The 14,221-nt window shown below is 37.8% G+C and overlaps 1 protein-coding gene across 2 annotated transcripts in view; it reads right to left on the bottom strand.

Moving 5' to 3' along the window:
* Window positions 1–5,901: 5,901 nt before the first annotated feature.
* The window catches only part of LOC129006873 (aldo-keto reductase family 1 member C3), a 49,290-nt gene continuing 40,970 nt past the window's right edge, over window positions 5,902–14,221 (bottom strand). For both annotated transcript variants that reach the window (XM_054437096.2, XM_054437095.2), the window contains exons 5-9: window positions 14,052–14,174; window positions 11,262–11,371; window positions 10,820–10,985; window positions 7,926–8,008; window positions 5,902–6,135 (exon numbers count right to left, since the gene is read on the bottom strand). In XM_054437096.2, the coding sequence (XP_054293071.1) occupies window positions 6,093–6,135; window positions 7,926–8,008; window positions 10,820–10,985; window positions 11,262–11,371; window positions 14,052–14,174 (525 nt within the window). In that variant the 3' untranslated portion in view covers window positions 5,902–6,092. The remainder of the gene's footprint in view (window positions 6,136–7,925; window positions 8,009–10,819; window positions 10,986–11,261; window positions 11,372–14,051; window positions 14,175–14,221) is intronic.

Raw genomic sequence — 14,221 nt, 5'->3', positions numbered from 1 at the left:
TAAATAACTTGTTTTTGACTTCATAGGCTCATAACTGGCAGGAAGTTGCCTTGAGTCTGATATGAATTTTTATACTTTGGAATTTTAAGTTGGTGCTAGACCAAGTCACAACTTTTGGGAACTATTGGGATGAAATGGCTACATTTTGCATGTAAGAAGAACATGAGGTTATGGATCAGGGGCAGAATGCTATGGTTGGCATATTTGACCCTCCTAACCATATGCTGAATTTTCAATGTAGGAGGTGGGGCCTAGTGAAGTCATTATGGTCATGGGGGCAGATCTCTCATGAATGGCTTGGTGCTCTCCCTGCAATAACAAGTGAATTCTGGCTTTATTACTTTTTTCATAGCTACTTGTTAAAAAGAGCCTGGCACCTTACTTTCCTCTCTTGCTTTCCTCTCTCACTCTGTGAATTCAGAACATGCTGGCTCTCCTTTCCTTTCTGCCATCAGTGGAAGCAGCCTGAAGCCCTCACCAAAGGACTAAGAGATGCCAATGCTATGCTTCTTGTACAGCCATCAGACTGTGAGCCAATAAACCTCTTCTTTATAAATACTCAGCTTCAGGTATTCCTTTATAGCAACAGAATGGACTAAGACAGTTTCTATTTCTCTACACACCTAGAACCAGCATGTCCTGAGTGGGTGATCTTAATACCTGATAATCACAGACATACCATTTGTGACAAAGCTTTCCAAATTGGAGACAATCTGTAGGATATCAATCCTACCCCAGGTCCTGGCTTGCTTCAGGAATCCTCGATTGAGGGTAGATATGTTTCTTCTCATATCTCCATGAACCAGTATCTCCTATAGTTGAAGACCACCCTGGAGCCAAATGTACAAATAGGTCTTGTTATCTGAGGGCAGCTGAAGTCCACTACCTCATTGTTTGCTACTGAATCCTCATTTTGGCTCAGGAAACTAACATTTAAAAGTGGTTAAGCAGTGAATTAAATGTGGCTATTTTGTAGACTCATGTTTAGGAAGCACCTTTTAACCCTTTTTCTGTTTAAAAAAAAAAAGCTCACTGCCAGTGCTCATTTAATTTTATATAAACACACTTTTTGAGGCTGAAGCAAATCTGACTTATTTTCAATGTAAAAATATAAAAACTGTTCTTGGAGTTATTTCTAAAGAGAACATCAGAATTGTATGAATCATCAGAATCATCTATTTTGGAGAGATTGGATTCATCAAATGAATCTTCGGCCAACAAGTGTTGGAAAATGATGTTAACATCATGCATAGGAATGCTACATTTTCCAGGATTTAACATTTCCAGTGATCAAGAATTACTATATTTTGTAAGTCATTCACAGATGGTTCTGCATGATACACAGGGGCCACCCAAAAGTGGACAGCTGAAGCACTACAGCCCCTTTGTAGGACATCCCTGAAGGACAGCAGTGAAGGGAAATCCTCCCAGTGGGCAGAACTTCAAGCAGTGCACCTGGTTGTGCACTTTGCATGGAAGGAGAAATGACCAGATGTGTGATTATATAGTGATTCATGGCCTGTAGCCAATATTTTGGCTGGATGGTCAGGGACTTGGAAGAAGCATGATTAGAAAGTTGGTGACAGTGCTTTGCAGGGATGGGGCAAAGTTCTCCAGAAGGCTGTGTATGCCCTGAATCAGCATCCAATATATTAGTACTGTTTCTCTCATAGCCAGGATTCACGGTCCAGAAATCAAGGGGTGGAAGTGGAAGTGGCACCACTCAGCATAACCCCTAGTTATCCACTAACAAAATTTTTGCTTCCTGTTCCCATGACATCACTTTCTGCTGGTCTAGAGATCTTAGTTCCAGAGGGAAGAACACTGCCACCAGGAGACACAATGACAATTCCATTAAACTGAAAGTTAAGATAGTGATCTGGACACTTTGGGTTCCTCCTACCTTTAAGTCAACAGGGTAAGGGAGTTACAGTGTTGGCTGGGGTGATTGACCCAGGCTGTCAAGATGAAATCAGTCTACTACTTCACAACAGAGGTAGGGAAGAGTATGCATTAGGGTGTCGCTTAGTATTACCATGCTGTGTGATTAAGGTCAATGGGAAACTACAACAGCCCAATCCAGCAGGACTACAAGTGACCCAGACCCTTCAAAAATGAAGGTTTAGGTCACTCCACCAGGAAAAAAACATGACCTGCTGAGGTGCTTGTATATCAGGTATACAAAGGTATACATAATGGGTAGTAGAAGAAGGTAGTCATCAATACTGGCTATGACCATGTGACCAGCTGCAGAAAAGAGGACTGTAATTGTCATGAGTATTTCCTCCTTTTGTTAAAACCATATTTGTGCATGTATATACTTCTACTAAAAAAAATCTTCATTTTATTTCCTTTCTTCTTTATCATGTGACATAAGATTTATTGACTTCACATCAGCATTTAAGTATTGTTTACTTTATGTAATAGTATTTGGGGTGGGGATTGGTGCGTTTCTGGTTGTAGGAAGGATAGTTGTATTATGTTAGGTGTAACTATGACCTTATTATTGTATTTATTTGAGTCCTATGTATGATCTCAGGAGATGTGTATGGGTTCAAGTTAACAAAGGGTAGACTTGGGATGGTTAATTCTGAGTGCCAACTTCATTGGATTGAAGAATACAGTGTTGATCCTGGGTGTGTTTCTGAGGATGTGGCCAAAAGAGATTAACATTTGAGTCAGTGGGCTAGAAAAGGCAGACCCACCCTTAATCTGGGTGGGCAGAATCTAATCAGCTGTCAGCATAGCTAGAATATAAGCAGGCAGAAAAATATGAAAGGAGACACTGGCCTAGCCTCACAGTCTATATCTTTTTCCTGTGCTAGATGCTTCCTTCCCTTGAACATCGTACTCCAAATTCTTCAGTTTTGGAACTCGGGCTGGTTCTCTTTGCTCCTCAGCCTGCAGATGGCCTGTTGTGGGACCTTGTGATCATGTGAGTTCATACTTAGTAAACTCCCCTTTATATATATATTCCACTAGTTCTGTCCCTCTGGAGAACCCTAATACACTATTCTAGATGCCACTAAGAACATTCATGACTCACGAAAGGAGGGCAAAATATACACTTGAATAGGAGTTTGGAAGATGTTGATTCCAGCCCTCATAGATGGATGACTTTGAGGAATTCAGGACTTCAGTGGGGAAAGTAATTGCAGATGTGGTGAAAATAGCAAGAGAACTAGAATTAGAATTGAAGATTGACTATTACTGAGTGGTTGCAGTCTCATAATTTTCACAAATGAGAAGTTGCTTTTTACGGATGAACAAAGAAAGTGGTTTGGTGAAATGGATTTCACTTCTGATGAAGATGCTATGAAGAATGTTGAAATGAAAACAAAGGATTTAGAATATGACATAAAGATCACTGATAAGATCATGACAAGATTTGAGAGAATTATCTATACACTATGCTGTCTGCACAATGACAAAGTTACCTAACAAAGCCCTTCTCAAGAAGATAGCCCAGGCATTACATGACACATGACTGTCATTAGTGACAGGAAGAGTTACTTTTGCCATTTTTAATTTTTTTCTCCATGTCTATAGCTTTTGTCCTTCATATCCATCATAACTACTATTTTGTGAGATTGTGTAATTTTTTAAATGACATTTGGATTCCCTTCTCATTTCCTCTTGAGTATATTCTACAGTTATTATCTTTGTAGTTGCTGTCTGGATGACATACAACTTCAAAGAGTTATAACAATTTACATTGAATCAACATCAGTTTAACTTCCATTTCATATAAAAGCTCATTTTCCCAGGTTTTTTTCCCACTTCATATTATTTTTGTCACTCATTAGGACATTATATATTGTGTACATATTAACATATAATTATACTTATTTCTGTTTTAAATTCTGAAGAAAAATAGAATACAAACCAAAATTTCAAAAACACATGTTTTCATATTTTGCCATATATTTATTTACATAGACTAGAAGTGTTTATAGCTCTATATGGCTTTGAGTTACTGTCTACCTCCTTTTATTCAACTGAAGTATTCCCTCCAGCATTTCTTGTAGAGAAAACAGGATTGGTAGTTTCTGTAGAATTTTGTTACATTCCAAGGGTTCCTGAAGCAAGGCACTGAATTTTATGAAATTCTGAGAAACTTTCTTTTAAAAATAAGAAGTGGAAATGGAGGTTGAAGAATTGGAATAAACCTCTAGCAAATTTAGTATTTACAAATAACCACCTTAATAATTATTTCACATCTTAAAAAAAGAAATGTTACGCATGCCAAAGAAATTAAAAATTTTCCTTTGGCCTTATACACTTGACTACTAAGTTGAAAAAAATCAATCTTTCTTTAATAACTATGTAAATCAACTTTATTAGATGTGAAATAATCATTAATTAGAGTAAAAAAGTTGATTTGGAACAGGATGACAGTGGTTTACATCAATTTTATTTGAGGCATGCCAATGGTGAATGTTAGACACTAATGTAGGGACATAGAGTAGATAATTTCATGTTCCATTCAGGAGTCTGGGGGAAAAAGCAGAGCTAGAGACACTGTTTGGGGGTTTCTTGGCCTATAAGTGGTATGTAAAGCCAGAAAATATGTAAGATTATCAATGGAATGACAATAGACAGAAAATCACCCAAAAATTGGCATAGGGAACTCCAAAGTGTATGGCCTTTTCCAATTTTCAGGAACAAATAATTTAAGAAAAGATTGTGGTTACTATGAAACTTGAGGGGATGCTTATCAGCTGAGAGACATGGCTTGAGAAAGCCTCTTTGATGGGGTTAAGGTGGCCAACAGCATAAGAACAGTTGAGAACGAATGTGTTAGAAAGTGTGCCCAGGTCAAAAACCACTGTTCTTCTCAAAATGCCTTAAACAGTAGGCCATGACATTGTCCCAAGTTTTCAAAAGTCATCTGAAATAAAAATTTGCATCCTCATGATTAGCTGATGAAATTTATACCCCTAAAAACTGCAAAATAATTACGTCTTTGTAAGACGTGGTCCTAAAAGTTACCAAAGTTTAAAAGCATCATGCTATTTTCCACATAATGTTTTCAAAAGATGTTTGAGATTTTTGAAAATTGGATTAGATGTATTACCTACCATTTTAATATTAATTTGGCAGTAATATGTAATGACTTTGGGATATTTTGCGTTTCATATTTGACAGTGTACCTTATTTTATGTATAAAACAAAAATAACTAATATTTGTATATTATATACAAATATATGTATACACATATACATATATGCATATGTATACATGTATGCCTATGTATACCTATGTACACGTGTATACATATGTACATATATACATATATAGTTCATTGTTTCTTTGATGTTCTGCCCCACCGCAGCCCCCCAAGGTCACTGGTGTTACAGGGCACACATGGGGGGTGTCAAGGCTGGACTCTCAGCTCTGGGGTTTTTAAAAGCATTGTTGAATGTTTTATTTACAACTATGATTATCAAAAAAAGTGCCACTATTTTCCAAGCAGAGATGTGCTTGACTCCCTTCTCCTAACCCCCCCCAATAGCTTCTTTCAATTATTTCTCCTTGGTGGGTACCCTGACCACCCCTCTCACAGGGATGCCTCCTCCCCAGGCTCCAGGAGCTCTGACCCTTGCACTGCTGTAAGGAGCCTGGGGGTCGCTGGTCATCCTGTCAATATCGCTCACCTTCCAGAGTTCATGCTGTGTGTGTTCTTCCTAAAAGAGCTAGAGAGGCACTAACTGATCCACACCTGTCACCTGCTCCTTCTCTAGAGGCTGAAGTATGTCTATAAATGATTATTATTCCCCTATTCCCACTCCTAACTTATAGGCAAATCACAGTTTTTGGCCCTATTGAGCCAGAAGAAAACACACACACACACACTTAACAGAACAGAGTAGGTAAAGAATCTTTGAGAAAACATTCAATTATTTCAAAATGATAAACATTTATTGTCTTGTCTTTCTGGCCTATGGACTTAGCTCTAGTTGACTGAAGTCGCTAAGCAGGATGGATTTAAGTAGAGGTGATGATGTGTCCAGTCACTGGCATAGAGACGTCCTCTGCGTCACCATCCACACACACGGCTTCTGGCAGACATCAGGCAAAGCCCTCCATGTTAATATTCATCTGAATATGGATAATTAGGGTGGCTAGCAAGACTGAAAAGAGAATAATGTGTCATATGAATGCGATGACTCCATTACTAGGGGAGAAGTAAAGTGATTTCAATGAAGCTGTCATTAGTGTGAATGTTAAGTTGTCTGACTAGTTGTAGAATCTGCCTTTACCTTTACGAACGTGGCTTCATAATATAGTATTTTCAAAATAATAAATTATTCAATCATACTCCCTTATCTGGAAGTTAACACGTAAAACACACAAAGTCAAATATTCAAGCATATTCCTGTACATCTGTCAGCAGAGCAGAGATACTCTGATTATACTTTTTGTTACTTTACTTATTACCTGCTACTGTCTACTGTATGGAATATATTTTGTAAGATTCAGAAATGTAAATTGTTGTATATGATATAGGGTCTAATATCCAAGGAGCTACAACGCATTAAAAATTCTTATATAGAAATAACATGAAATATAAAGGAACAGATGATAAACACCAGCTTATTACATTTTTAATTGATGATAAGAATTACTGATGCTCGCTACTCTTCCTTTCTTTTACATGATTTCCTTTTTTATTCTTTATTTTCCTTGAAACTAAAAAAATATTAACAATGATATCTACCAATTTTTAAGCACTTATGAAGGGCCACTGTGCTTATGCTTTTTCACACACTATCTCACCCTATCACTTGTTAAAATCTCCACTGCCAGTAGTTACATAACTTCCTGCTTTTTTTTTTTTTTTTTTTTGAGATGGAGCTTCACTCTGTCACTCAGGCTGGAGTGTAGTGGTGTGATCTCAGCTCACTGCTGCATCCTCTGCCTCCTGGGTTCAAGCGATTCTCCTGCCTCAGCCTTCCAAGTAGCTGGGATTACAGGTAAGTGTCACCATGCCTGGCTAATTTTTATATTTTTAGTAGAGACAGGGTTTCACCATGTTGGCCAGGCTGGTCTCGAACTCCTGACCTCAGTCGATCTGCCCACCTCGGCCTCCCAAAGTGCTGGGATTATAGGAGTGAGCCACTGCGCCCAGCCATAACTTCCTGCTTTTCCCTCATTACATGAATGACCGTCTATGAATCCTAGAACCTTACACCATGAAGGAATAGTCAAGATCTTTTCTCAGCTACAAATTATATACAACAATGGAGCTTCTGCCTCCACACTCACACTCTTTGATTTAAAATTTTTTAAAATTCTCTGCCTTGAGATCTCCATATTGCAGGAAATCAAGGACAAGCGCTCCTATTCACTCCACTAAGGAAGGCTTAAAGCAGAGTTTGGGGCATGAACAAACATGCAAGGAGAAGGAGGAAAAACATTTGAAATAATAAAAGATGCTGAATTGACAGGATCTAGCAAGCAATTCCATATGGAGGAGGTGGGAATTGGAACCTGGACCACAAAGTTGATGGAAATGTTTTTGATTTGATAAGGAGCTAAGCAGATTTGGGACAATGTGATATAAGCACAGATTTGGAAACATCTAATGAGGTCACATGGGCAGTATCCACAGCATGTCCAGTGGTAGAAACACCAGGCCTATATGGAAGGTGCAGACTTGGCAATGATGTTGGCTGCTCTGGAAAGTTTCATGGAGTCAGGAGAGCAGAGGCACAGGTTGACCCATGCTGATCCCCGCCCACTTACCCTGCCAGAGAACAGAGCTCTGGAGTGAGTCCAGCAGGAGAGTTCCAGAAAGTTCCTGTCTCACCTCTGACTCACATTGGCCTCTGTCCCTCTGGTATGGAGGTCACTCTCAACACCCATCCTACATTCCTTCTCCAAAAATAAATTAGATCACCCATTTACAAAGGAAACTTACCTATCACTGTTAAAATAGTGGAGATTTCTGTTTAGGCCATCTATGGCTTTCATGTCCTCTGCAGTCAACTGGAATTCAAAAACCTATCACAGAAATAAAAAACTTTTATTATTTTTAGATTGCATAATTGCCAATTGTGAACCCCCAAGTATATTAGACAGTAGGGTGCAGAGACAAAATATTGGTAAGTTTTAAACAGTTATAGAAGTCATCTCTAAACACTCAGGTGGTCAATGAATATCACATGAAAAATAAGCAGAAATCCATTCCTAGATATTATGTATTGAAACTGCACAACTCTGCAGACAAAGAGAAAATTTCAGCAGAAAATGGAGAAGAAACAGAGCTGACATTGTGCCCACATGGCAGGGTCATGTACCTAGAAGACCCGCAAGAATCTAGAGGCAAATTTTTAAATAACAGAAGATTATATAGTAAGTTCGATAGATACTGTTGAATTTCTATATCTCTTTAATAAACAGGTATAATGCAAACAACATCTGTTTTCAACATAATTCAAGGCAGGAATTATCTAAATACTAACAATTTCATGTTTAAAGGAAACAGATACAGGCTTGAAGTGTAACTCACTCTCTAAATTTGAGAGAATTTAAATATCAAGATGATGCCACTAATTGCTAACACATGGAATTGAATAAATCACTCTAATAGTGATAGAATAAAAAACATTAACAAGTTAACAATTAATGAGTCTAGGTAAGAGGTGTTCATTACATTTTCCTTTTAACATTTCTACACATTAGAAAATCCACAAAACAAAAAGGAAAACATTATCAAGAGATTCTAATAATTTCCAGTATTCTATGGATAAATATTTAAAAATACATGTGGTTTAATGGAGAATGTTATAAAATTAATGAAATATATATTAAAAGGCCATTTAAATAGTTGGAAATTCATCCTGGGTTGAAAGTCTCAATATTGTCAAAAAGTTCTCTTCACAGTAAACTGCAGTTTCATTACAATATCAACCAAAGACTAAAATATGTACTCTTTCCATGGATGTTGACGTTTCAAAATTTCATATAACAGAATAGTCAGTCAAGAATAATCAAAATATTATCAAATAAAATAAAGAGTTAGAATAAAAGTTGTACCATTCTGGTAGCAAGACCTTTCATTATTCAGACAGTACAGAAAAGTAAATAAGTCAATTGAAGACAAAAGAGAAGCAAGAATATTACTTGTGAATGTTTCATTTATGGTAGAGGTAAAAAATCAAGATATGTGAGCAAATGTGAACACTTTTCAATAATTGTTGGTGGGACCTTTTGATATCAATTTAGAAATTCCATGTGCATATTTGGATTTTTATTTTAACATGCCACTCATCAACCACAGGAAAGAGGCATGAATAATTTACATGAAAAGTAGCAACTTTTGTTCATGAAAACATAACTACAGAGAAAACCACAGCACAGATGCAATTTGGGAGGTGGTACTTCAATAATACATCTAAATCTCTAAACGATTAATACCCAGAATATATATATGTATATATGTGTAATCTATCATATATATCTTATTAAACTATAATATATGTATCAATCTATCATATATATTAACCTATCATATATTAATCCATCATATATTAATCAGTCATATATATGAGATAGATTAATAAGAAACACTCCCTCCAACACTCACATGTCCCTGTATCCACTTGCTTGGTTATATGAATTTCTAGCTCCTTCCAATAAGTGGTGGTGTCTATTTACCCATCCCTTGAGTCTGGCCTGTCCTGTAACTAGCATTAGTGGGTAATATTTGCTAGAAGCAATGGCGTGGCAGCCCTGAGCCTAGACATGAAAAGGCTTTGCATGTGTCCACTCACTGCCTTGGGTCATGCCATGTGCTGAGGTGAAGTCTGGGCTGGATGGCTGGAGGATGAACTATATGGACGAGAAAATGGCACCCAGACAAATGTCCCATTGACATCTTGAAGCAGAGCTATCTATCTCGTTGTCCTGCAAACACATGAGAGAGCCCAGCCAAGAACAGAACTTGACTAAATTCAAGCTGAGGCCATGCTAATTTTCTAACTAGAGAATCCTGAATAAATCAGTGGTTTTCATCTTAAACCCCTATGTTGAGGGTGATTTGTCTAACAACTCTATTTAATAGTATAATTATGGTCTCCTATACTTAAAAAAAAAAGACAAGCAACTAAGAGTCAAAGACTTAAATAGGCAGTACACAAACAGAAAACTCCAAGTGAATAAATATGTGAAATTTTAACTGAGTGTACAAAGAAATGGAAATAAAAAATCCACAATGATTGGTAGACTAAAGAACACCTAATGCTACTCCACATTTCTGAAGATGAAGAGGAGGCCAGGAGTGGTGGCTCACACCTGTAATACCACTTTGGGAGGCCATGGCAGATGGGTCGCCTGAGGTCAGGAGTTTGGAACTAGCCTGGCCAACATGACGAAACACACTCTCTACTAAAAATTACAAAAATTAGCCGGACTTGGTGGTAGGCGCCTGTAATCCCAGCTACTCAGAAGGCTGAGGCAGGAGAATCATCCCACCTGGGAGACAGAGTGAGACTCTGTCTCAAAAAAATCAAAACCAAACAAAAAACACAAAGAACATGAAAAAATGATGTTCCTGGTGCAGGGATGCAGAGTAGATTGTCAACTGAATGCTGAAATAAAAAAATCTCCATTTTTGGTCCCATCCTAATTCTCTCCACCTGTGCTGCCTCTCCCGTGGTAGAGTAGAAGAAACCCTCACGATGCACGCAAAGCGTTCATATGGGAAATACAGGGAAATGGAGCTGGCCCAAGGGTGTCCTGAGAGCCTTACAAGAAGCACACATGTGAAGGACACTGTGCAGGCACCCTGAGGCCCATAGCCCCGCTCCTCACCTGGACATTCTCTCTGATCCGCTGCTCATTGTAGCTCTTGGCCAGGACCACAACCCCACGCTGAAGCTGGTAGCGCAGGGCAATCAGGGCTGGGGTTCGCTTGTGCTTTTTTGCCAAGGCACAAAGGACTGGGTCCTCCAAGAGAACCGGGGAGTTCGGGTCCACCCTGGAAGGAAAGGCAGAAATGCTGAAGCCCTGAGGCTGGGGATACAGTTTTTTAGGCGGCTCCCTAAACAGACTAAGGCATCCACTCTGCACCAGAGCTTCTCAAGCGAGGCCCCCAAGCATCACCATCAACATCATCCGAGATCTCATCAGAAATGCAATTCTCTTTCCTCTCCATGAGCCACTTGAGACTTAACTGCAGGAAACTGAGGATGCTCTGACTAAAAAATTTTCTGCAAAATGGAGGTTTATGTAAAGGTCTCATTGTTTTTATTACCATCGTTTGTCTCGTTGAGATCCCAGGGCACTATAGGCAACCAGAACAATATCTTTTGACTTGCAGAAATCTAGCAATTTACTCCGGTTGAAATACGGATGACATTCCACCTGCAGTTGACCAAAAGAGAGAAGCATCAATTTATGAAATAATTATGTTAATATAAAAAAGATGAAAGTAAAGAATCTGAATAATAATCAGTATAGCATTATATTTGAGCTGAGGATTTATTATTGTCAAAGTAATAATCTTTTTCATAGAAATAAATTTTATATCTCTATCTTCTCAAAGTATAAATGGAAATGCCATTTCTGAGCAGAGCTCATCTGTGAATCAGATCCTGGCTTCCAAAGACCTTTGATAACTAGAAGGAGATGTAACAAATTCCATATCTGGGATACAGTAAGATTCTTAGAGCCTTTGGCTTCAGATTGTGCCAGAAAGTAAGAATTTGGTCAAGGACTTGTGAGGGCAAGTCCGAAAGACAAAAGCACTACTTTCAAAGAAATGTCACTGGTGATGTTTGAATAGATTTCAGCATCAAGAATAAAATCTACCCATTGGGTAAGAATGAGCACTAACAAAAATTAATAAAATTAATTAAAAATCTTAAGGAAAAATGTCCAAGTCCATAGTAATGAGTGAGATAATCAGAGAGCAAGAAAGAACAAAATAGCTTGCCTCCACCATTGGTGGTTATTATAGTAATCTCTTTCTCAGGAAATTAATATTTAGAGGAAACTATTAAACTTTTACTTTGTCTTTGAGGAATATTTGTTCTTCATTTTGATTTGGTGAAGGATTTTTTTTCATAGTAAAATGTCACGTAAGAATAGTTAAATAAGTTTTTAAAATTGAAAATGATTACCTAAAAACTCCAAAAAATAATAAATACAATAATAAATAACCATAAAATACAAAAGTATTAGTGATGTATACACAATCATATGTGAAAATCTGTCATGGAGTATGACTTCTTCTGTTGAGAATTATCACCCAATGGATTATTATTAGTAGTAATTGCTGAATGGAAAACATATGATTATAAAGAACAGATCAGCTCACAACTTGTTTCCATTCTGTTTTAAAAGGGAGCGCTATAAAAGACATTTCCATTAAACAATGGGAAATTCAAATATAGACTGGATGTTAAATGACATGAGGGCATTGCAGTTAGTTTTCTTAGATACAATAATTATACTGTAACTGGAAGAATATCTTCATTTCTGTGACATACTTTATTTATGTCTGTAGAGGTGAATTGTCATCTTTCCAATTTATTTTGAAGAGGTTTTAAAAATATTATATGTATTTATGCAGATATACCCACATAAATATTTGCCATAAATATTTGGCAGTGTGGCAAAGTGTTAACAATTTTGAATATAAATGGTAATGTTGAATCATGTATTATTTTTATCAAATTTTCTGAAAGTTTGAAAATTATCATAATAAAGTTGAAGGACTAATATTAAAACCGCATTAATTTTCTTAATGTTTCTATTTGAATATGATGGAACTGTATCATTATGCCAAATTCACAAATTTTATACACTTCATATTTCAATTGTAGATCTTTACTCATTGGCTCTAAGTTGTATAAAAGTAAGAATAAAAAAGTGTAAATTAGTAAAAAGGTAGAGTGACTTTAATTTTGAATTTTTTTGTGACATTTAGGGGAAGTCAATTTGATCAAGGAGGCCTGGAATCGTTAACAATAATTCAGGGGAGAAAAAAAGGACTTATCCCTAAGCTATGAAAAAACCATGCATAGAATAGATGTGTTTAAACAACTGATTGGATTACAGACCCCAAAGAGAAGTAGCAGACTAAGACATGGGCAGTGACAGGTCAGGTCTGTGTTCTGCTAAAGTTCCTCAGTGTTGATTTCATTCACTGTGAACAGTTATCTCCATAAACAGGTAATTTTTCTTTTCTTTTTTTTTTTTATGAGAAGGAGTTTCACTCCTGTTGTCCAGGCTGGAGTGCAGTGGCGCAACCTCGGCTCACCGCAATCTCTGCCTCCCGGGTTCAAGCGATTCTCCGGCCTCAGCCTCCCAAGTAGCTGGGATTACAGGCGTGTGCCACCACACCCAGCTAATTTTTTGTATTTTTAGTAGAGATGGGGTTTCTCCATGTTGGTCAGGCTGATCTTGAACTCCCAACCTCACGTGATCCACCTGCCTTGGCCTCCCAAAGTGCTGGGATTACAGGCATAAGGCACCGCACCCGGCCTGATTTTTCTCTTTCTGACATGGATGACTTTCATTGTCTGCAGCTAATTTTTAGTATTATCTATGCCCCTGGTCAAGAATTGTTGAAATATCAAGAAGAGGCATTCAGACATCCAAATTCCAGGTAAACCCCTAGTACCTCTCTTCTCTTATTCTAACTGTCTATGTACAGCTCATTTCATCTTTTCATAGCTTCATATCTATACACCACTCCCTCCAAATCACCTTCACCCATGCACTCTCTGGTCATCTTTCATAGCTTAGAGGTAAGTCCACCTTTCCTTGAGTTCTAATTGATGATTCCAGGCCTCCCTGATCAAGTGGACCTCCCCTAAATATTACACACGATTCAACATTAAACTCATTCCAATTTTTCCCTAATACTTTTCTGAGCAGAGTACAAATAAGAAATCTTCATGCCTTTCTTGACAGAAACTTTGCTCTCTAGAATCTTCTGCTTCACAAAGATAAGTGGGACAAAACAAACAGATATTTGGCAATAGGACAGGAAGACAGTCATGAAGAACCGAAAGGAGAGGAGGCCGAGGGAGCTCACCTGGTTGCAGACGGGCTTGTACTTGAGTCCTGGCTTGTTGAGGATCATCTCCAGCTGCCTGCGGTTGAAGTTTGACACCCCAATGGACTTGGCCAATCCTGCATCCTTACACTTCTCCATGGCCTGGGGAGAAAGGGGTTGTGAGGAATTATTTGTGCAGTTGGCTGCAA

Source organism: Pongo pygmaeus, chromosome 8, assembly GCF_028885625.2.
Source record: "Pongo pygmaeus isolate AG05252 chromosome 8, NHGRI_mPonPyg2-v2.0_pri, whole genome shotgun sequence".
Classification (NCBI taxonomy): domain Eukaryota; kingdom Metazoa; phylum Chordata; class Mammalia; order Primates; family Hominidae; genus Pongo; species Pongo pygmaeus.
This window is presented reverse-complemented; position numbering and strand designations above follow the sequence as displayed.